At 35.4% G+C, this 23,440-nt stretch overlaps 1 protein-coding gene across 1 annotated transcript; it reads right to left on the minus strand.

Annotated features, from left to right (window-relative positions):
• Nucleotides 1-10,523: 10,523 nt before the first annotated feature.
• Nucleotides 10,524-19,534, minus strand: LOC149798103 (uncharacterized). The gene is made up of 2 exons (XM_089963188.1): nt 18,954-19,534; nt 10,524-13,449 (listed from the first exon to the last, which is right to left on the minus strand). Exons 1-2 carry the CDS (start codon nt 18,982-18,984, stop codon nt 13,106-13,108), a joined length of 375 nt encoding a protein of 124 aa, XP_089819314.1. The 5' UTR covers nt 18,985-19,534; the 3' UTR covers nt 10,524-13,105.
• Between the last annotated feature and the right edge of the window lie 3,906 nt (nt 19,535-23,440).

Genomic DNA, 23,440 nt, shown 5'->3' on the forward strand with positions numbered 1-23,440 from the left:
AATCTTAGTTGTGTTCATAAGATTATTTTGAATCTTAATCGGAGTTCATATTCGAATTTATGGGAATCTCTCTTGTAGTGTAGAATACTGTTTGAAACGTATCTGCAGTCCGTGAGGTTTCTTGGATCTGAACTTCATATTGATTTCATATTTTTGGTTTATTTTCAATGTGTCATTTCATGAATTTCCATCTTTCTCACATTGTGTTTGTCTTATTCATTTAGTCCGAAAACCCACTCGGTGTTTGTTCTGCGACAAACATGAATAATTGTTGTTGAAGTGTATCACGAACTATCTTTCTACTTGCAACTACAAAATCATTTGGTCTCCATAAATTCTAAAATTTGTTAATAGGGGTTTCTGAAAATATTTTACGCACTATTTAACATTGAATTTTATTCGGTTGTAGTCTGGTTAACTTTTTAAACACCCTTAATTCTGCATCAAGAGATCTATGTTCATCATTTCTTTCTTCATAATAATCTACAAAATTCTTTAACCAATCATGCGGAGATAACCCAACAAACGGTGGTGGTTGACCATTATCGCCACACATTATTACAGCTGTAGATTTTGTTAATAACCAATCAAAGAAATGTTTTTAATGTTTCTAACGACACTGTATATATATATTTCATCCCAAACGATAATCGGAATATATTTCTCTCCCATTCGGTCAGGAGTCCACGCGTCACCCTTGTATCGAAAGAAGCCAGAATAAGTACATGATTTAATATTTCTTTCTTTCATTTCTCTTGCTAGTCTGTGTGTAGGAGTTACAACGATCATATCAACAGAGTTTGACTAACTCTGCCGAAATAGTCGGCAATCACGCAAGTTGTTTTACCAGACCTACCTGATCCATTAAGATAAACTGTTTTATGTCTAGCCTCGGGATCATACACTGATGGTGCCGATGATAACTGTAATGTCTGATATTTTTTGCAGGAGACTGAGAATAGTCGAGTATATTTTCTTGTTTTATTCTACATTCGCCCAATGATGATGCATAACTTACTTTTTCTTCGATACAAATACTTCCATCTGATCTAATCAATTCATCGTCGTTTACAGAACTATGAAATAACCTTACCGATACTTATTTCGTTAATAAAATCGAATATATCTCCGCGGTAAAATTTAAGTTCGATTCCGTGGAAATATTGTTACTGCGCTAGTCCATGCGTGCGCATTGTGATCAATAATTTCAATCGAAGCTCCTTTTGATTTATATTTTGATTCGTATAAAATGTGTATATATATGTGTGTATATACGTGTATATATGTGTATGTGTATATATGTGTATGTGTATATGTATATATGTAGATACATACATACATACAAAGTTAGATTAATTATTTACCAGGACAAAATTAATAACGCTACGCAAAATTACATAACAACATAATTATTTGTCATTGACCTTAAGAAAGGGAGATAACCGTTGGATTACTCTGCCAAAGGGAATGGAGTTATTTCCTATCAATAATACTGATTAATATATCAGGAAAAGATAATTATTTTATCTCATGTATCATGTGAGTGGGTAAATGCGGAAAAATTAATATATATATATATTTCCCCACTCACTTGATACATGAGATAAAATAATTATCTTAAATATATAATTATTATATAATGAATAACGAAAATATTAATGATATTATTTCTGCTATTAAAAAACTAGAAAAGGACGGCATAAATATATCTGATGAATTAAATCCTGACAAAAATTATTTTGGATTTTGAAACATTGCAAGAATGTAAATATGAAGGTGGATATACGCTACCATCTGAATACAAGTTTTCGTAAGACGAAAGGACGATAACCCCTGAAAATTAAAACTAGTTTAATCTACGTTCATACATGCAAAAATAGAAGACTTTCAATCATGATAATTTTCCAGAGCTTGAATAAGAAATAGAAAGTTGATAACCTTCTTGAGGCGGAAATTCTATCCATTCCCGCCACCGTCCCACCTCCGTCCCATTTGCCTCTTTATGTACCGCTTTATCAACCGTACCAATAACGACAAAATTAGTTGTTGCATCTATCGGTCAGACCTGCTTTTTCAGTCAGTTAGGGCAAAATAGTTCACAAAAATTTTAAAAACTAAACTTATGGCAATGTATTGTCTTTATCGGTTTTAATACTGGTGTTCAACAACTGTTGTCTTCAAGTCCTTGATAATGTGGGAAACAATGGACTTCAAGCCAGGCTCATGCAAGTGTTGGTTGATTTGCTTGGTAGTGGAACCTCTTGTGTGTAACAGTGTGTTTAGTTAACCCTCTTGTGTGTAACAGTGTGTTTACAGTGAAACCAATTATGTGTAACAGTGTATTTACAGTGAAACCCCTTGTGTGTAACAATGTGTTTATAGTGAAACCCCTTGTTTTCAATGGTGTGTTTACAGTGAAACCCCTTGTGTGTAACAGTGTGATTACAGTGAAACCCTTTGTGTGTAACAGTGTGATTACAGTGAAACCCTTTGTGTGTAACAGTGTGTTTACAGGGAAACCCCTTGTGTGTAACAGTGTGTTTACAGGGAAACCCCTTGTGTGTAACAGTGTGTTTACAGGGAAACCCCTTGTGTGTAACAGTGTGTTTACAGGGAAACCCCTTGTGTGTAACAGTGTGTTTACAGGGAAACCCCTTGTGTGTAACAGTGTGTTTACAGGGAAACCCCTTGTGTGTAACAGTGTGTTTACAGGGAAACCCCTTGTGTGTAACAGTGTGTTTACAGGGAAACCCCTTGTGTGTAACAGTGTGTTTACAGGGAAACCCCTTGTGTGTAACAGTGTGTTTACAGGGAATCCCCTTGTGTGTAACAGTGTGTTTACAGGGAAACCCCTTGTGTGTAACAGTGTGTTTACAGGGAAACCCCTTGTGTGTAACAGTGTGTTTACAGGGAATCCCCTTGTGTGTAACAGTGTGTTTACAGGGAATCCCCTTGTGTGTAACAGTGTGTTTACAGGGAAACCCCTTGTGTGTAACAGTGTGTTTACAGTGATACATTATGAAGGCCATAACTGACAATAAAATTATAAGCAGTAAACAGTCAAGCATGGTCTTTAATATGAAACGTTGATAATGAAAATAAGTGACTAGGCTGATTAATTAATTACAGTGTACAAAATGAAATTCGAAGAAGGCGTGTGAAAGAGTATCCGTTTATTGGAGATCCATGGAGTGATGGTGGGATCTGAATCTGGCTAATTAGCCTTGTTATAGTGTATGTATACATGTAAGATGTTTTAATTCACATAAAATGTAACTCCAGTTACTTTGTAGGGCTTGTCACATTCCCAAGAAACGCAACTAACTCGATCTGCGAAAGTGCATAGAGCGATGCTATGCATACGAGTTTTCCGAATTTCCGATACAAAATTTAAAGAAAAGAGGAAGAAAAAGTCTACATAAATGATAATACCACAAAAGGTAAACATGTCACAAATCTTTGACAAGAACATAAAATGAAAGTTTGATGTGAAAGATATAGAAATCCTTAGAAATAGAATTCAATTTGTCACATAAACCACATTATTTTATAAGGTCCAAAATATTTCCTGGTGGGACACAATGAAAAGGCTTCTTAAACGAATTCACGTCGAAATTTTTATGTTTTACAGGGCAAATGTTGATAGACTAGGGAAGAACCTGTTAAACAATCATTAGACACTGTCAATATATGCACTCGGATCGAGATTAACCCTTAGTAAGTATGCATGGGTCAAGTATGTATGTCCAATATGTGAGCAGGAAGAATGAATGGGTCATGTATGTGTGTCCAATATGTGAGCAGGAAGTATGCATGGGACAGGTATGTGTGTCCGGTATGTGAGTAGGAAATATGCATGGGACAGGTATGTGTGTCCTATATGTCAGCAGTAAGTATGCATGGGACAGGTAAGTGTGTCGATATGTGAGCAGGAAGTATGCATGGGTACGTGTGTCCAATATGTGAGCAGGAAGTATGCATGAGACATGTAAGTGTGTACAATATGTGAGCACTTAGTATGCATGGGATAGGTATATGTGTCCGATATGTGAGCAGAAAGTATGCATGGTACAGGTATGTGTGTCCGATATGTGAGAAGAAATTATGTACGGGACAGGTATGTGTCCAAGATGTGCGCAGGAAGTATGCATGCATCAAGTATATGTGTCCAATATGTGAGCAGGAATTATGCATGGGTCCAGTATGTGTGTCCAATATATGAGCAGGAAGTATACTTATGATAGGTAAGCGTGTCCGATATATGAGCAACACGGTATCGCCTCATCTCTGTAAATTGTCTGACATGAGAGATTTCACTATGTGTTTTATAGGATTTATGTTTAGAAAATTTTTTGTGATGTTTATATTCCACATATTTTGCTCAGTTTATTGTTATGTATATTTAATTTGCATTGTTTGTTAGCTTTTATCTATGATTATGTTATGTCTTCTTTTGTAATTGACATAACATAGTTGACCTTAGTCCGAAATCAAGTTAATAGCCTACCTGACTAGTGATGTTTATTTGTAAACAATATAATACATAGTTATTATTTATCTGTGATTACAAGTTAAATATTCAGATCATTACTAATGGCGGTAAACGTGTTTATTTGAATCTGAGTCTAGAACATTAGTTTTCCACTTTGAAATTCCTATACATTTTGACAGTAATGAATCTTTTAGAAAGGAAACGGACCTAATTTTTTGATCTATTATTGTGTCTTAGTTTTAATATCAATGTTGTTAACTTGAAAAATTACTCAATCTTACCTTAACATCCGAAGTGGAATCAGCCTTATTGTTGCGTTCCGAATTTTAATTTGGGTTGATTTATTTGTTTAAATTATTCACTGGAATTACAAAATGCTCATTAATACTTCTTAGACTAATTCATTAAGTTAGAATTATGATGAATTCATTGAAGGACATTTTGGATTTCTGATGTATCAAAAGACTTATCACATCGCTACATTCCATAAAATTGTCACATTAGCACATTAGAGACTATAGGTACATCAGCACATTCTATATTTGAATTTCTTTGAAACAACACTGGAATTAAATTTGTACTGTATAACTTTGGACTTGGGATAGAACTTTTAGGACTATTTTGGATTTAGGATTTAATTCACAATGTTTTAAGTTCTTTTTAATTTCACTTTGTATTCTAGAGAAGAAAAAAAACATTGTCGAATTTTACAAAACTGGTTTATTTCCGCACTTTTCTGTTACTTAGTTTAAGACCACGGATTCGTAACAATGAAGAATGTGCCGATTTACATAATCTTTGAGGTCAATCTCTAGAATATTTCATTCATAAATATGTAACTGAAGGGCAGCAGTGGCTGCTTTATCTGTACTGCCATTGCCCTTTATAACAATGTTGCTAGGGAGCTAACAGTACATATTACATTTTTCATATTTAACCAGAATTTGTCTTTTCGACTTGGAAAATTAACGTTTCTCACATCAAATGTTTTTCAATGCTTTTGGTAACATTAAATTGTTTCTAGACGAATATGTAATTTCAAAAGGTGTTTGTGCCTAAATAGACATCATATTTGAGATTGAATGCATTAAAGGGATTAGATGGATTAAAGGAACTATATGGATTAAAGGGATTATATGAATTAGATAATAGTTTGGTAATATGAATCAGTCAGCTGTATTTAAGACCTAAATTCGACCCATAGTCAATTTTTTATTATCGTATTATAATTCTTTATTACCAGAATACGATATTCTGGTCTGTTCCCAGTCTGTGTTTGCCACGATTTGTATTAAACCCACGACTTTTCCTACATGTTGTCCGTGATGTGAAACTGTATGATAACACAGTCTGAGAATTTTAGAGCATGACGACCCTTGAAACCCAAGTAAACAAAATGTTTTGACCTGCCGGAATTGTATCTAACTCGGTTGATCCCGTGTATTTAAATGTTTTGACCTGCTGGAATAGATATCTAACTCGGTTGAGCCCGTGTGTTTAAAACATGGTTACGAGCAAATGGATATTTTGTATGGCGCATGATTTATGATCGTGTGTATAATGGGACTGATAGAGGGAGGGATTCTATAGTAAGCAGAATATAATAGCACGTAAATTGGGATTTTACAAATACATTCAGCAATGCAAATAGTGCCTATGAATTTGAAATCAATGCCAATTCATTTGCTTCAACAAAATAAGGCCAAGTAACGGTCAAAATAAAATATACTGAGGTCAGAAGTTTTTTCTGGAAAGTTAAACCGTTTTTTTTTAAAGAAAATGTACGTGTCGGCTTGTCTAAATTCATGTATAGAACATTTTGTATAACTAGAGACAGAATCGTGTCAGAGATCTAAATGTCTTTCTTACCCTAAAAAACAACAACAAAACAACAGAATTTGCCAATCTAAGAAACTCTTGAGTACTCAACTTGAAAAAGATCTACATGTTTTTCTTACCCATAGAATTTATCAATCTCAAATCCTTTTGTTTAACGAGGGGCTGAAATTTGGAGAAAATAATAAGCAGATATTTCTCACCCCAAAATACCTAAAATTCATTGATCAAGAAATTTCTCGTTAGACGAGGGACTGAAATCTGGAAAAAATATACATGTATTTCTCACCCGTTAGACGAGGGACTGAAATCTGGATAAAAATATACATGCATTTCTGAAATCTGGAAAAAATATACATGTATTTCTCGCCCCTAAATCAGAATTTATTGATCTAGAAATGCTTTGTTTGACGAGACAATGAAATCTGGAAAATTTTTGTTTGACGAGGGAATGAAATCTGGAAACGTCTTGCTTAACGAGGCACTGAAATCGGGAAGAGTCGTACATTTCTTTCTTACCAATAATATATGGAATTTGTCTAACATATTCAGTCTGGGTATTATTTTATAGTATGGTGTTTGGAATGTAGGTCAATATAAAAAATACAATTATCAATTTAGGCAAATGTAATAAATAAAATTATTTAGGCCAATGTAATAAATATAATTATTATTTTAGACCAATGTAATAAATAATAAATACAATTATTAATTTATGCCATATAAAAATACAACTATTAACTTCAAACCAATGTAATATATAATAACAGTTATGAAGTAAGGGCAATGTAATAAATACATTATTATTGCAAGAGAAAAGATCAAAGCATAGGAATACTTAGGGGAAAAAAAAGGAATTCTAATTATAGTATTCCTAATTTAATGATATCACTTTTCAATATGAATCATGCCGTTCAGTGGGGAATCATTGACGTCAGGTGAAATGGAAAGTAGTAGTCAGTGTAAAGTATATCTTTCATTGGAGAATCATTGACGTCAGGTGAAATGGAATGTAGTAGTCAGTGTAAAGTATATCTATCACTGGAGATTCATTAACGTCAGGTGAAAAGGAATTTAGTCCCAATATTTAGTTTAACTTCCAATCCCTTGATATGACGACAATTTAAGATTAAAGCTAGACTTGATTGGACCCACTGACACATGACACTTCAGCCGGTAGAATTAATATGTTAGAGGATAATCTACAGATGCAGTGGCAAACCCTACGTTATTGACTTTTCTTGGCGGAATTTGCATAATAAGTCTCATACTCATTTATAATCGAACAGAATGTCATCGGGCAAAGTAAACAGGAGAAGAACATTATAAACCACTGGGTTTCGTTTTAATGCTTTATCTTCTACACTGTACCTCTTAAAATCTCCGATTTTAAATGTGTGAAATAAGATATGCTTAAATTAACAGATGTTTCAAATAACTTGTTGAAATAGATGTGCAGGTGTACAATGATACGTAGGAATTAGCGGTTAAAGAGTTTAGAAGCATGGCGTAGTCGTATAAAGATCGCTTTCATTGCCATTTGAAGGGATAATTGTTTAAATGATTTGGAAATATGTGGATTCAACGTTAAAATCAGTAATAGCTGATTCAAGTCACGTAACATTCGAAACTGATACACTAATTATAATGATTCCAAAATATGTTTAAAAGTTGTAATCATGCATATATATTGCCTTATGACTGAGATATTTGATTTATTGCATTCCTTATTGTAAAGTGTGCTATACTACACTTATACCACACTTCTACCACATTTACTGTTAAAGTTCATCAATTATTCGGTGGCCTAGTGGTTAGAGCGTCCGCCTCGGATGCGGGAGGTCGCGAGTTCGAATCGTGGCCGAATCATGCCAAATACTTATACAAATGGTACTTACAGCTGCCTCGCTAGGCGCTCAGCATTAAGAAGTTAGTGTTAGGACTTGTCGGCCTGGTGTCAGGATAATGTGACTGGGTGGGACATGATGCTACATGTCTGTGGCATGATGCCCCATTATTGGACATCGCTATAAACTGCCACACTGCAGACATCGTAGCTGAAAAATGTTTCAAGCTCCGTTAAAATTCCAAATCACACACACACACACACACACACACACACACATCAATTATTTATAAACCGCCCAAAAGCTTATTGACAGGCAACACGAGGTTGTACTCACTAGGACCGCAAAATGCTATCTCATCTAAATCAATGGCGTTATATGTATATAAATTACTGAACTAATTTACACAGTATTGTACATTTAAGAAAAACAAAATCATAATAATTTAGCCAGGGAAAAGTTTATCCGGCATTATATTTGACGTATATTTGTTTTCTGGCTTGTACGCAATGAATGACATTGAATTAACCGTATCATATGGATATGCCAGTCAGCTGAGGGGCGGTTATTAGGTGTATAAAAACGAAATTACACTGACTTTGCCCAAACAAAACTGCCTTCTCTCTAAGCGTTGCTCTTTAAGCCATCCATATTTAATTTGGATCAAATTGATCTCAACTAGATTGTCAAATCAATAATTAGTGCATGAGTATATATTAATAGATATTTTCGACATTACTTTTGACATTGATTGATAGTAATTTTTGACGTTGATTAATAGTACTTTTTATACCAGTGTATAAAAGCGAATAAAGTAATTCACTTGATTTGAATTATCGATCGTTGACGGTAATGTTCTTTTCATTTTCACATATCAAAGTGGACACGAATTTATGCTATCTGCATTTGTTCGCCGTGTGTATTTCGTTACCATGGTGACACGCATTATATTAAAATAATAATAATAATAATTAATACCTGCAGATTGTTGAAGTTATTTACCGTAGTGTTTTAGAATTTTCTACATTTACTGACATATATAGAAAATTATATTTGGCTGTTGTTTGACTTAACCTCCTCAACCAAAACGTATATCCTTCTTGCACGCGTAACACTCATAATTGACAATTCGTAAATGTTGTGAGGTAAAATCATCTATTAAATACCAGCTTTGATTAATTGGACTGCAAAAGGTTTCCAAAACCTCTCTTACTTGTCATGTGCTGCTGCTGGCCATTAAATTTGTTTTCTTGTGGCCATTCGTCCTGCATGGACACCGGACTGCAGGTCACAACATTACATGTTGCAATGGTAAAGTCCCTAATACCATCTTTCACGATGACCGGTCGTTTGAAAATGTTGATTTATTTTTTGATCGGCTGCTATGATTGGTTGCATAAATTTAGATAGTTGCTTAGATTTTTTTTCGTCAAAAAGGGACATGCACCAGTCTCCTTTTAAATTCGAACGTCATAGATAGACTTTCACAAAGGATTAAGTTAATCTATTAAACCATACAAATTGATCTCCTCACAACGATATCAGCAAGACATATTTATGTTATTTTTGTTTGTCTGTTAGTAAGGAATATAACATACGTCGACGAGTGAAAAAAACAAAGAAATAATGAGGTGAAAAACACAAAAGCTGTTGTCAACATACATACATACATACATACATACATACATACATACATACATACATACATACATACATACATAGCTTAGTTATTAGGGACACTTTGTATATTTACGTATGGTTATTTTGGAGCGGTTTTCCTGAAGCAAAATAGTATTTCTTTATTGAACTGTCTTTCTCACCTTCACGATGAAATCTATGCCATATTAACATATTGGTGTACTAGGCACATTTCATGTAAATAGAATAATATGTCTGACAATATTGGACTGTATACATTACACAGGATATCATTATATGACCATAGGAAATAGATACAGTTGCCTAGACAGCAAAACGTTACATCATTATATGACCATATGAATGGATACATTTGTCTAGACAGCAAGACGCTAAACAGGATATCATTATATAACCACAGGAAATGGATACGTTTGCCTAGACAGCAAGACAGTAAACAGGACATCATTATATGACCATAGGAATGGATACATTTGTCTAGATAGCAAGACGTTACACATGACATCATTATATGACTATTGGAAATGGATACGTTTGCCTAGACAGCAAGAGAGTAAACAGGACATCATTGTATGACTATAGGAATGGATATATTTGTCTAGACAGCAAGGCGTTACACATGACATCATTATATGACTATAGGAAATGGATACGTTTGCCTAGACAGCAAGAGAGTAAACAGGACATCATTATATGACTATAGGAATGGATATATTTGTCAAGACAGCAAGACGTTACACAGGACATCATCATATGACCATAGGATTGGACACATTTTCCTAGACAGCAAGGCAGTAAACAGGATATAAATTATATGACCATAGGAATGGATACATTCGTCTAGACAGCTAGACGTTACACAATACATCATTATATGGCCATAGGAATGGATACATTTGTCTATACAGATAGACGTTACACAATACGTCATTATATGACCAATGGAATGGATACATTTACCTAGACAGTAAGATTATTACACAGGACATACTTGTCTTACTAAAACAAAACAAAAAACAAACAAAGCAAAGAAAACAAAACCAATACAAATGGAGACGGACTAATATTGTCATATTGTCGATATAGTCACATCAGGAACACTAAGGTGAAAATCCTTTCCAACTGTTTTACGGTATGCATGTGTATAATTATGTCTTACGTTTTACACAGGAATGTTAGAAAAATGCACTAGAGCTCTATGCGCATGCCTTGGATCAGTATTGCTCTGCAGTCGCTATCATTTTGCTCCGTCGAATTAGACATGTTTCTTTCGCGTCTGGCGATTTATGACGAGTTGATATGATAATGTGTTTTGTCTTCCAGTAATCTCGATGTATCTGCCAGTAATCTCAGTGTATCTACCAGTGATCGCAATGTATCTGCCACTAATCTATATGTATCTGCCAGTAATCTCAATGTATCTATCACTAGTGTCTCATTTGTAATCAATATGTAGATCAATAAAGTGACGTTAACAACTCGAGAATTAATCTGTACACAATCCGCTATTCTTAAACAATAATACTCGTGCTTACAACCTAGCACGCCATGATGCCATCGATCAGAAACTATTTTTCTACGAGTAAATGACATTTACTGTTCCATGATTGTTTTAATATTTTCTTTGGTAAAGTCTTTTAAACTGAGGACAAAACATGAAATAACGTTCTTTCTGCAAAATTAAACGACCGCTTGGCGTGGCAGTATTTCGACCCAGACAGGTATTGCGTGGCAGTATTCCGACTAAGACGAGTATTGCGTGGCATTATTACGACCCAGACAAGTATTTTTGTGTGGCAGTATTATGACCCAGACAAGTACTGAGTGACAGTATTACGACCCAGACAAGTACTTAATGACAGTATTACCACCCAGACCAGTATTGCGTGGCAGTATTCCGATCCAGAGAAGCATTGCGTGGCAGTATTACGACCCAGACAAGTATTTTTTGCGCGGCAGTATTACGACCCGGAGAAGTATTGCGTGGCAGTATTTCCACCCAGACAAGTATTGCGTGGCAGTACTTCAACCCATACAAGCAATAGGAAAACAGCGCTGTGTAATTCGAAATTGTGCAATAAAATTGCCTTTGGGATGGTCAGTTGAGCACCTGCTTTTTTTTCTTAGCCATGACATACAACACATACTTTAACCTTTTATTCTTTATAGTCATTAGGTTGCACTAGTTTGAATAAAATTGAACAGTTTTATTTTTAACTCATTTAACCTCTGACGTTAATTTAATCCCTAGTGTGTCCGATTAAAATTAGCACCAACTTCCGTTCTTCGTGGCACTTACTGCGCTTTCAAGAATATTTCTTTAGATCCATTGTTGACCTGTCTGATATGTATGGCAAGCAGGATATGACGTTTGTTAGAGTAAAAAAACTGACACCCTCTGAGGAATTAGAGGCCATGATTGATTAAATATTATTGTCAAAACTATATTAGGTTTACACCATAAGATTAAAATGTGATATGACGCTTCGTTTTACCGATTTTACAGGGCATCTGCACTTGATTGACCTTTGACTTAATTATGACTCTTCAGAGAAAAGACCACAAATGCTCTCCATCAATTTCATAACGCAACTATTTACCCAAGAACATGACGGTATGTTTATACTTCTACGAACAAACGCCATCAAAATAACTAGCACCATGCTCACATTTTAAATCGTCTCCTTAGGAATTCTAGTTGACGTAAGAACCATAAAATCTGCATCAACACTGTTAAACAATGCTTTATTGCTATCCATTGGTGTCTCCATTTCGTCGCACGGGTATTCAGACTACATACCGCATACTTATATTGTTGGACTGAGCAAAGAATGGAGTCCTGTATGGTATAATATCAAACTCCATTCCATGTATGCTGCATGTCACTTAGAAAGAGAAAAACAATCATCCTTTGATCGAAGATTTAAATCCGTTGAAGGAGGCGATATCCATACTTAAATATTATTTTACGATTCGTGTTCATAGCCATAGATTTTACCTGTACTATCCCATAATATATTTATAAGAGCCTTGCATTTTACCTGTACTATCCCATACCATATTTATAAGAGCCTTGCATTTTACCTGTACTATCCCATACCATATTTATAAGAGCCTTGCATTCCTATCAGGAAATGTTGCGGACACCAGCATGCCTTACATATGTTTGCTTTCTAATTTCCCATCATTGGGTTAATCGTGTCAGCATATCGGTAATCTAACTCACATTATTGTGATGCACAAGTGCTATATACATCCTAATGACCGGATATCACGTGCTGTAGTTTCCGGAAGATGGTGTTCCGTGCAAGCTTACTCGCACCGATGTTGGCGTTTCTGAGATTTCAAGATAAGAAGTCTTCTCGAATTCTCTTTCAGCTTCAAGCAGTTCAATCCTTGAATTCTGCAAGTAGGCTGAGGACATGCCACTGATGCCCTTTCTGCGCATGTTAAGTCTCTGTTTCCTGAGATTTTCTTTGGCCTCAAGTTTTCGTCTGACCTCTCTATAGTATAGAATAATTAACCCGACCAGAAGCCCTAAACCAATCCCAGCGCTGAGCACGAGCAGCACGTAGTTGGCAGGACCAAAAGACACAGGCTTAACAACACTCACATCTGAAATTGAAAATAGAATTTGCGGAAATAAAAAGAACCTTTGATTATATGGAAATCATGCCATGTTTGCTGTATGCAAACATTTATCGGATCACTAAAGAAGTATTGACGATGATGGCTCAAACTCTATCGAGCGGCCAAACAAATTTTGTACGCTTTTGCCTGTGTATAATGGCTACTATTATACAATCAATTACCACAAACACGAATTGTGTCAAATACCCCCTATAAGGTAGTTTACAACTAATAAAAATCTGTCCCCAGGCAGCTACAGAAAGTTCAATTTAATGATACGAACGAGTGTCTTCACAAATCGTACTAGTCAAACAAGCTAAAACCGCCTTGATCATGTAAGAATCAGCGCCTCAATCACCTGCTTCCAAGGTTGACATCTGAATAAGCATTGTATATCGACGTGAGATCGTCATCGTAGCCATTGAACTCGTTCGTAAAATATAGATTTTACAAACATACTTCGATGTTAATTTCTATTTAATTTTAATTAGAACTTTACTTCGTGGAAAAATACAGTACTTAAGGCTTACATTTCTGTTATATTACACTTCGATAACAAGGTTAACTTTTAAAAGATTTGTTACATTACTAAAATTTTTAGAAAATTGAACAAACTCGTGCATCTCTTATGCAATTAGGATCATCTATAGCTAGCGTTATAGTGTTCGTGTTATTATATATATATATATATATAATCTGAAACTAGACTAAATGTTTAATTTGATCCCAAATCACTCGATAGGCTCTATCAACACGCTATAAAATAGTAATTATTGTAAATCAGGTCTGTTTACTTAGCGGTTAACATGTCGTGACAACGAGGTGGGACTAACGTTCTATTTGCCATTAAAATAACTAAACTAACACAGTAAACAGGCCTTGTTCAGTTTGAATTTGGCTACGTTCCCAGAACCACATACAAAAGAAAGCAAGGCAAAAGAGAGCAAAATCTGTTACAATCAGTAATTATTTTTATTTCTCGAAACTGGAGCCAAATTTCTCCCGATTTTTCTCCTGGACTATATTTAATTATTCTCCTTTTAGCATAAGACTCAACAAACAAAACAAAGTATAAAAGTCGAAAAAGTATTTTATGTTTATAATCTAATTCTATAATTACTCTATGCACAAATAAGTCAGGTGCACGGCATTTTCTAGGTTCCCCGGGTGGCCGAGTGGTCTAAGGACCTGAGTGGCCGAGAGGTCTAAAGCGCTCGACTTTGCCGATCAATGCCATCTCACCTCTGTCCCCGTGGGTTCGAGTCTCGGTCTCGGCCAGTGTGGGTATTTTTGAGAAAGCTTGCCAGTAACTTCCCATGTGTCGGTGGTTCTTACCGGGGTCTTCCCCGGGTCTTACCGGGGTCTTCTCCGTGTTCTTTCTCTACCAGTTATACTGACCAGTTTTATAGTCCATCCAGGCTGGAAAAAAATGGCGTTAAAATAATATTTTATTAAAAAAATCGAGAAGAAAAAAAAACGTGTAACTTTATTCTGATTGTTTTCCCTTCATTTCAGATCTCTGAGATCGTACTATGCGTATTACTTTCTGCGTTCTGCTGCACGATGGTGTGACTGACTGACTTCTATTTAACGGCAAATAAATGCCACGATTAATTATAGTATATCGACTTGCCCAGATACTTGAACCATGGTAACCAACCTAGGATGGTTTGGGTAGAATTCGAACCCGCACTCCTCAGGTCGTGTGTCCGACGCTCTAACCACCGATCACCCCGGTTTCTACTATTTCACAACCCACAAGAACTTGGGCATGTCATGAAATGTATGCTGCTACAGCTAACGATTATGTTGTTTTTTTAAAAGTGCAGTTCTTCCCATTACTTAAATCCCAGCCAAAATATAAGTTAAACAAAGAATCTAAAGACTTCAATAATCACGTGATAAAGATACAAGTATTACAAGGAGAATACAGAATACAGAATTAATCACTTGATATAGATACAAGTATTAAAAAGAGAATACAAAATACAGTATTAATCACCCGATAAAGACAGAAGTACTACAAAAAAGATAACAGAATACGGAATTAATCACGTGATAAAGATACAGTTATTACAAACAGGATACAGAATACGGAATTAATCACTGGATATATAAAGAAAATAGATTCTTAGTGTTTTACGATACCGGTTCTGTATGTTCACATCAAATCTGAGTCTTTTGCAATACCGTTTCTGGATGTTCACTTCAGATTACTTCAGATTATAAGTGTTTTACAATACTGTTTCTGTATGTTCATATGAAATCTGGGTGTTTTGCAATACCGTTTCTGTATGTTCACATGAAATCTGGATGTTCTGCAATACCGTTTTTGTATGTTCCCATAAAATCTGAGTGTTTTACAATACCGTTTATGTATGTTCACATCAAATCTGGGTGTTTTGCAATACCGTTTCTGGATGTTCACATCAAATCTGGGTGTTTTGCAATACCTTTTCTGTATGTTCACATCAAATCTGGGTGTTTTGCAATACCGTTTCTGTATGTTCACATTAAATTTGGATGTTTTACAATACCGTTTCTGGATGTTCACATCAAATCTGGGTGTTTTGCAATACCTTTTCTGTATGTTCACATCAAATCTGGGTGTTTTACAATACCGTTTCTGTATGTTCACATTAAATTTGGATGTTTTACAATACCGTTTCTGGATGTTCACATCAAATCTGGGTGTTTTACAATACCGTTTTTGTATATTCACATCAAAACTGGATGTTTTACAATACCGCTTTGTATGTTTACATCAAATCTGGATGTTTTACAATACCGTTTTTGTATGTTCACATCAAATCTGGATGTTTTACAATATCATTTTTGTATCTTCACATCAAATATGGGTGTTTTACAATACCGTTTCTGTATGTCCACTTCAATCCTCGATATTTTACAATACCGTTTCTGTGTGAGTCAGTTTACTGTGAAATGTTGAATCACCGATCACAGAACATGGATGACATTGTTCTCCCTATATTAGAGAAATTTAGATGTCTCTGATTTTATCAATAGTGAACCAGTTAAATGATTAATATTTTGCTATTTTGTCAATGGTGTGCCAATTATATGACTGCTAATTTGTCAATGGCGCGCCAATTATATGAATGCTAATTTGTCAATGGCGTGCCAATTGCATGATTGCTATTTGTTCAGTGGTTGTCAGTTATACAACTGCTAATTTGTGAATGGTGTGCCAATTATATGACTGTTATTTTGTGGATGGTGTGCGAGTTATATGATTACTGTTTTATCAATAGTGTGTCACTTCTGTATCAATAGTGTGCCACTTCTGTAATTACTTTGCATCAATAGTGTGCAACTTCTGTAATTACTTTGCATCAATAGTGTGCCACTTCTGTAATTACTTAGAATCAATAGTGTGCCACTTCTGTAATTACTTAGAATCAAGAGTGTGCCACTTCTGTAATTACTTAGCATCAAGAGTGTGCCACTTCTGTAATTACTTTGCATCAATAGTGTGCCACTTCTGTAATTACTTTGCATCAATAGTGTGCCACTTCTGTAATTATTTTGCATCAATAGTGTGCCACTTCTGTAATTACTTTGCATCAATAGTGTGCCACTTCTGTAATTATTTTGTATCAGTAGTGTGCCACTTCTGTAATTACTTTTGTATCCGCAGTGTTCTAGATAAATGATTACTATGATTACTATTGTATCAATAGTGTTCAAGTTATATGATTACAATTTTTAAAAAATTCGGTAATTCGAATCAGATATTCACTGACATAAAGCTTGTCAGTTATATAGGTGTGTTTAAACCGTAAGTGAACAATTTAAAAATAAAAGTCACAGCAGCTTTTCGCTGTCTCACCTTCAAACAAATGTATGGTCGACTTTTAAAGTCTCCATTTCTTTCCTCATTATGTCCCATATGAATGGTAATTGTCTGTAACTACTTCTACTGTATTACAACACCAGTATCAATATTAGTAACAGTAATGATCGGTTTGCAGGTAGTGTTCATCGCCTTAAATTTCATATTTGCGACTTCGCGAAATATACTCTTGATCTATCGAAGTGCGTTCGCTTTACTGCGCAGTTATTCTCTCTCTCTCTCTCTCTCTCTCTCTCTCTCTCTCTGTCCAACACTATCTCAACTAGTTTCCATGTTTCCAAAGCGACCATCAATTATGTACTACATATACTTTTTAAGATTAGACTGACATGTTTTCTCGAGGTATGTTTAAAAAAGTCCGTACAAACGAAAGCAATAATCAAAACATATACCCTTAGAACATATTTATCGTAATGTAAAGTACATACAGCATATAACATATTCTCTTGAAACGTATTTATTGTTATGGAAACGACGTCCATCATATAACATATTCAACCTGGCAACTTCTGTGGGGCAATTTGAATCCATACAATTTAATTTTTTAAAAAGCAATTAAACCTACATAGGTGGCAACCTCCTAAACAGACCACCGTATAGTAAAGGACACTGTTTATTAACCTTGTTTCCTGACTTAATTTAATATTCAATATCCATATAAAGGACACCCAGATCAAGGACACATTTTGAAGACCCATGTGTGTTCTTTAGGGGACTAAAATCTTAATGGGGGTGGGGGCTAGAATTTTATTTTCAACCAGAATATTTTTTCTTCTATCTGAATATAATTTTTGGTTCAAGCGTTATTTTGGGTCTACAATTTAAAGCGGGGGTAGCTCCATCCCAACCCCCATCTTACATGGTCGGTATATATAATCAAGTCATAACGAGCGACGTCGCAACAGTACCCATAAATCCTCCGTATCACGTGTTTCCTGTACGTCAGAATGTAATGCTCTTCCTCAACACTAACGTCTTATAAAATTGTATTTTCGTGCGGACCAGCTCATGCTGTATGAAATATCTGGCAATATGCGCTTATTGACCGTATCTCTGGTAGATTAAAATGGATATCACAAAAATATACATTTAGTTTCTGTAACTTGATCCTGATACTGAGGAAAAGAATTTGTCGAAGTAGCGACTAAATTTATTCATAGTGGAGTATTTAAATAAGATCTGTCCACTCCCACCCTCTCCAAAACATCGGCATTTTTTGGCACACCTTAAACACGATCCGATGAGTGTCATGCCTTCGACTGAATTTATTACAAATTCAAATTGCAGCTAATTTTGTTGCTTATTTTGCAAGGCTGCATGTAAGCAAACACATTTAAATATTTTCTAGCGACGATCAACACGATACATTTGGTAAAAGAAATTATTTAAGAAAAATGGTGGTGAGAAAAGAAATAATGTAAAAAGAAGAGACTGAATCAATGATAGAGGAAGGGAGGAAAAAGCAGCGAGCGATCAAAAATATTGCCGAGCGATTGAATGAATGAGTGAAGAAGCATTTTAATATTTCGACCGCAGATTGAAAAGGCACTTTGTCATTATTAAATGAAAGATTAATCATAACAGACACACAAGTGCGTCGCAAAACACAACTTACCTTCAATGGCTGGTTCTGACATGTTCGACATAATTGAAAAATATGTAATCGAGCGGTTCCATCCAAAACATTCTTCAAATCATTACGCCCATAAAGCCTGATCCATCAGCATGTTGTTAACAACAGACGCACAGCTTCTATAATAATTACATTTTTAACTCGTTTTCATGTTAGCAATGCATTTCATTGACTTTTACTCGAGACGAGGCACTGTTGTCTATAGCAGGTGTTATAAAAATCATTTCCATTGGCCTGTTCTTTCAATTGAACATAAAAGGCTGTTGAGTTGATTCTTTTGAAAAGAGTGAATAATAAATGCGCAGATTTAATGTAAACAAGTCTAGATAATTTCAACCGCATTATTACGATCAATTAAATGTTATTATGGGAAACGTCTCCGCGGTATGAAGTCTTATGACTGCCACCTTCCTTTTTTAGGCCGTTCAGATAGACGTGTTCCGTTCCTGTTTCTATTAAGTCAAAACATTCGGTTTTCATTGATTTTAGCACTCCTCCTTTCTTAAAGTCCTCATTTGCTATAACAAAGGAGTTTATGAAAATTAGTGGAGGAAAGTTTTGGAAGCACATGTTACGATGCTTCTACTAAAACAGACGTGGCAACGCTGAATGATTCTGTTGATCTTGAAAGAACCTACAATGACACATACCACGTATATCGATTTTTTGCGTGAATGAGGTCGAAAGGTCGTTTCTGATCGACTGAACGCCGATGATAACGTAAATAAGAAAATGGTAAGTCAGCTAGGCAACCTTGAATTAACTCATTGATGCAACGCTGAGCAAACAGACCGTCGGCTCAGTCAGAACGCCCTGTATAATTATATTAATTAATGGATATTCTTAAATTTAATAAGACAAATTTTATGATTACTTTCCAGCATGATCGTTTAGACGTTCCTGAATGTGCGGTGAAGCTGTCATGCACTGCATATATCCACGTAGATGCAAAAAATATCCAAGTTCAGATTTAACACATTAGGATATGTAACAAAAACAACAACAAAAACATCAAATCTAACGAAACTAGGACCTTTAACACCAAAATTTGATAATCCTAAAACTATATCATGATTAACAATTTATTGATTAAATCAGTCTGCATATTAGGCCATAATTAGTAATATGAATTTCATCAAAACGATACAGTTATGTTCATAATAAAATAATGGAAAGAAAAATAATTTCCAACTGTATACTTAACAAGTTCGTAGCTTACTTCTTTTTTAAAGCTTGGTCAGTAGCGTACTTACGGGGTGACGGCAGCGGACGGGAACGGCTGCTCCGGGAGCCAAGGGTTTCGGGGTGCCTAAAACCCTTTATGCCTTCAGCGTCGCCCTGGCGCCATATACCCTTAGTACGCCAAGAATATGGTAAAATATTAAATACCGCTTGCACTGATCCACGCACTAGATGCACAGTGGACGTGTCTGTTTAATCTATAAATTGGATACACTCCAGTGAAATTATCACATGTGTATCCGACTTTAATAACAACTATTATTGTATTTGTAACGAAAGCATTTGTATTGACAGTGATTTCTTAATTATTCGTGTTTAAGGCTGGAAATTATATTACATCTACAAGTACTATATAGTTTAGGTAAACACATTCATTGTCCTAGCTGCCCTGCCCATCTAAAGCATGTCGCTCTAGCTCAGGGGTGGGCAAACTACTGCCCGCGAACCGCATGCGGCGCGGCCCGCCAAGGGCTTTCATGCGGCTCTGTTTATGCTACTCTGTTTATCAAATAAATGTGCTTCTTTTGAAGTTTAAGTTTAAGTTTTCAAATATTAACAACATATTAACAACTGAAAATTAATTAGATGTTATTTAGAAAAAACATCTTGTTTTTGCTATTTTAAATATTAATTATTTTACTTAATGAACTATGCGGCCCGCGACAAGGTGTAAATTTGTGTATATGCGGCACTTGCACTGGAAAGTTTGCTTACCTCTGCTCTTGTTTAATACGAGTATAAGCGGTAAGAAAATGGACAGTTTACTTTGAATGGAAAATAAAAGGATTTATTTACACCGGGCAATTGCCATGTTATTGGATCGCTTGATAAAATCAATTTTCACTCGACAGATTACGGACGGTTAGCGTTTTTAATTGACGTGATTGTAAGGTAATGAAACAACTCTTATGGGCGATAAAGTCGGGATTTGTACTCGAAAACCCATTATTGTATGACATATCATAGATTAATGTATCCAGCATTACATTTTCCCAGCCTGTTATTTATTTGGTACTTCCACAGTTCCTTTGGTTTTTTTTTGTCGTGTCGTGTGCATAAGCACACTCCTGATCAACAGCTGGTCCCACTACACATTGCTGGAATATTGTACTGTAAATCACTACATTTTCATGAACATCACACTTACGCGAAATTAGGGAGGCAAATAACTGTGTGATTATATTAATCACGTTAAAAGCAAATTAAATTGCAGTAAAATATGAATTTTGCAGACAAGCACTTCGCACCGCCCCCCCCCCAAAAAAAAACAACAACATAATTTATGTAGCTAATCTAGAGGGTAGGTCCAAATTTATGATAATTGTATTTGAGATATGGAGCTTAACTTCAGCACCCCCACCACGATAGCATAACACCCACCCCCCAATTTTGAACCAATCTCTTTCCATAAGACGTTGCTTCATAGAACGAATCAAACATTAATCAGATACTTCATCTAACCATAAGTTTCTTACACGTATATATTCGGTAAGTGAATTGCAACATCCTATGTCCCCTCTTTAAACAGAATGAAACCGTCCATTTTTTCGGGGGTGGGGGTGGTAAACATGGACAATGAAGCCGTGTCAATCGACACATTTAATGGACAATGACAAAGACACTTATTTTAAAACCAGCCCTGCCGGTGTGTGAATAATCTCCTTTCACCTTAAAGGAGACGGTGACAACTCGCACCTGTTGACCCAACTCACATCTAGATCTTTGCCTTTTGACAGGAAGATGGGTGAAGAAGTTACACCATCAGAGATATCTCGACTGCGTCTGTTGTCTAGTGAACAACTGGTTGTCACGACAAAATCAGGTGTGTAAATATAAATTTAATTATGTAAATTATACAAACAACTTGGGCGGACACTGATTTTGCCATTCAGTAAATGACAATAAATTTAACATTATTTTTTTGTTGCAAATACATCATACTTTTCCCCATCTAAAAAATGATCCCTTCTGATAACGTATAGTAGGAAATCTTGTACTAACAGCATAATACTATTTATGTTAGCAGTACGGTTAGCACTACTTCTTTTCCATTATGGGGTCCACGGCTGGCCGAGTGATAAAAAGCGCTCGCCTTTTTGATCACCGCCATCTCACCTATGCGCGCGTGGGTTCGACTCTAGGGTTCGGCCAAATGTGTTTGGGGGGGGGGGAGAAAGCTTGCCAGAAGCTTCTGTGGGTTGGTGTTACTTTCCTGGGCTTTTCCAGGATTTTCTTCACTGGTTATCCTAACCGTCATCCATTGCCTATCGTGTGCTGAAAAGTGGTATTAAACCCACAACAAGAATAAAATCATTTTCATGTTTGACACGTATTATGTATGCTATCGTGGTGGCCAAATTGGATGTTGTTAACGATATTCGGAACGAATCCAACTTTTGGCCCTCTCTGATAAGTAGCTTTCTCGTGTGATGGCATCCCACTGCCTATTATATCAATGGTACAGCTTGTAAATTGTAAATTTCAGTGTCAACACTTCATATTTATATCAGCAAGCTGTCTTATGTCAGAATAATGTCAGGTTTCTTTTAATTACAACGTTTGCAACAATTAACAGAACAATAGCATCTACCATAAGGTGCTGACCATTTTCGGTGGTGGGGAAGATTTTCCTTTGCGCCAAGATATTTTCTTTCGTCTCGAGATAAAAAAAAATTTCAGAGATTAAAAGGGATATAATATGATGTTTTTTTTCCATAATTCAGAGTATGATTTTTTTCCAGCTATTGAGAGGCGTAATTTGGTTTTAAAAAAGTTCCATATTCTTGCGCCAGGAAGATTAAATGGTTGGTTCATAATGTAATTGAGGTATAACGTAATACGCAGTGAGGTACATTGTGTTATAACATAATACGTATCGTTGTACATTCGGAAATAACGCGGTATTACGACTACAAAATATTTTGTTGTACTTAGTTCTAGATGGCGCAGAAGTAAGAATAAGTTTCCCATCCCCTTTTATCGAAGCCATTAATATACATGAATAAAAAGTATAAGAATGAATTTGTAGTTACGAAAATTATCAAGAATGAACGCAATGAAATAAGTGCAATAAAAATTAAAGACTTTTCTCTTTTTTGACATTTACAATGGATATTATGTGGGTAATCTGTAAAAAGAATAAATCCATAGAAAATTCTGTCGAATGGTATGTTTTGCCTGCCGATACATAGTTTATAAATAACCAAAGCCACTTGAGCAGGAAAAAT

This window comes from Sinohyriopsis cumingii, chromosome 6 (assembly GCF_028554795.1).
Source record: "Sinohyriopsis cumingii isolate HCF-2022 chromosome 6, ASM2855479v2, whole genome shotgun sequence".
Classification (NCBI taxonomy): Eukaryota; Metazoa; Mollusca; class Bivalvia; order Unionida; family Unionidae; genus Sinohyriopsis; species Sinohyriopsis cumingii.

Bases quoted from the DNA above. Each gene is read 5' to 3' on its own strand.
- LOC149798103 (XM_089963188.1), bottom strand. From the start codon at position 18,984: ATGTCGAACATGTCAGAACCAGCCATTGAAG. The intron at 13,450-18,953 runs GTAAGTTGTGTT...TTTCAATTTCAG, and splicing joins GTCAGAACCAGCCATTGAAG to ATGTGAGTGTTGTTAAGCCT.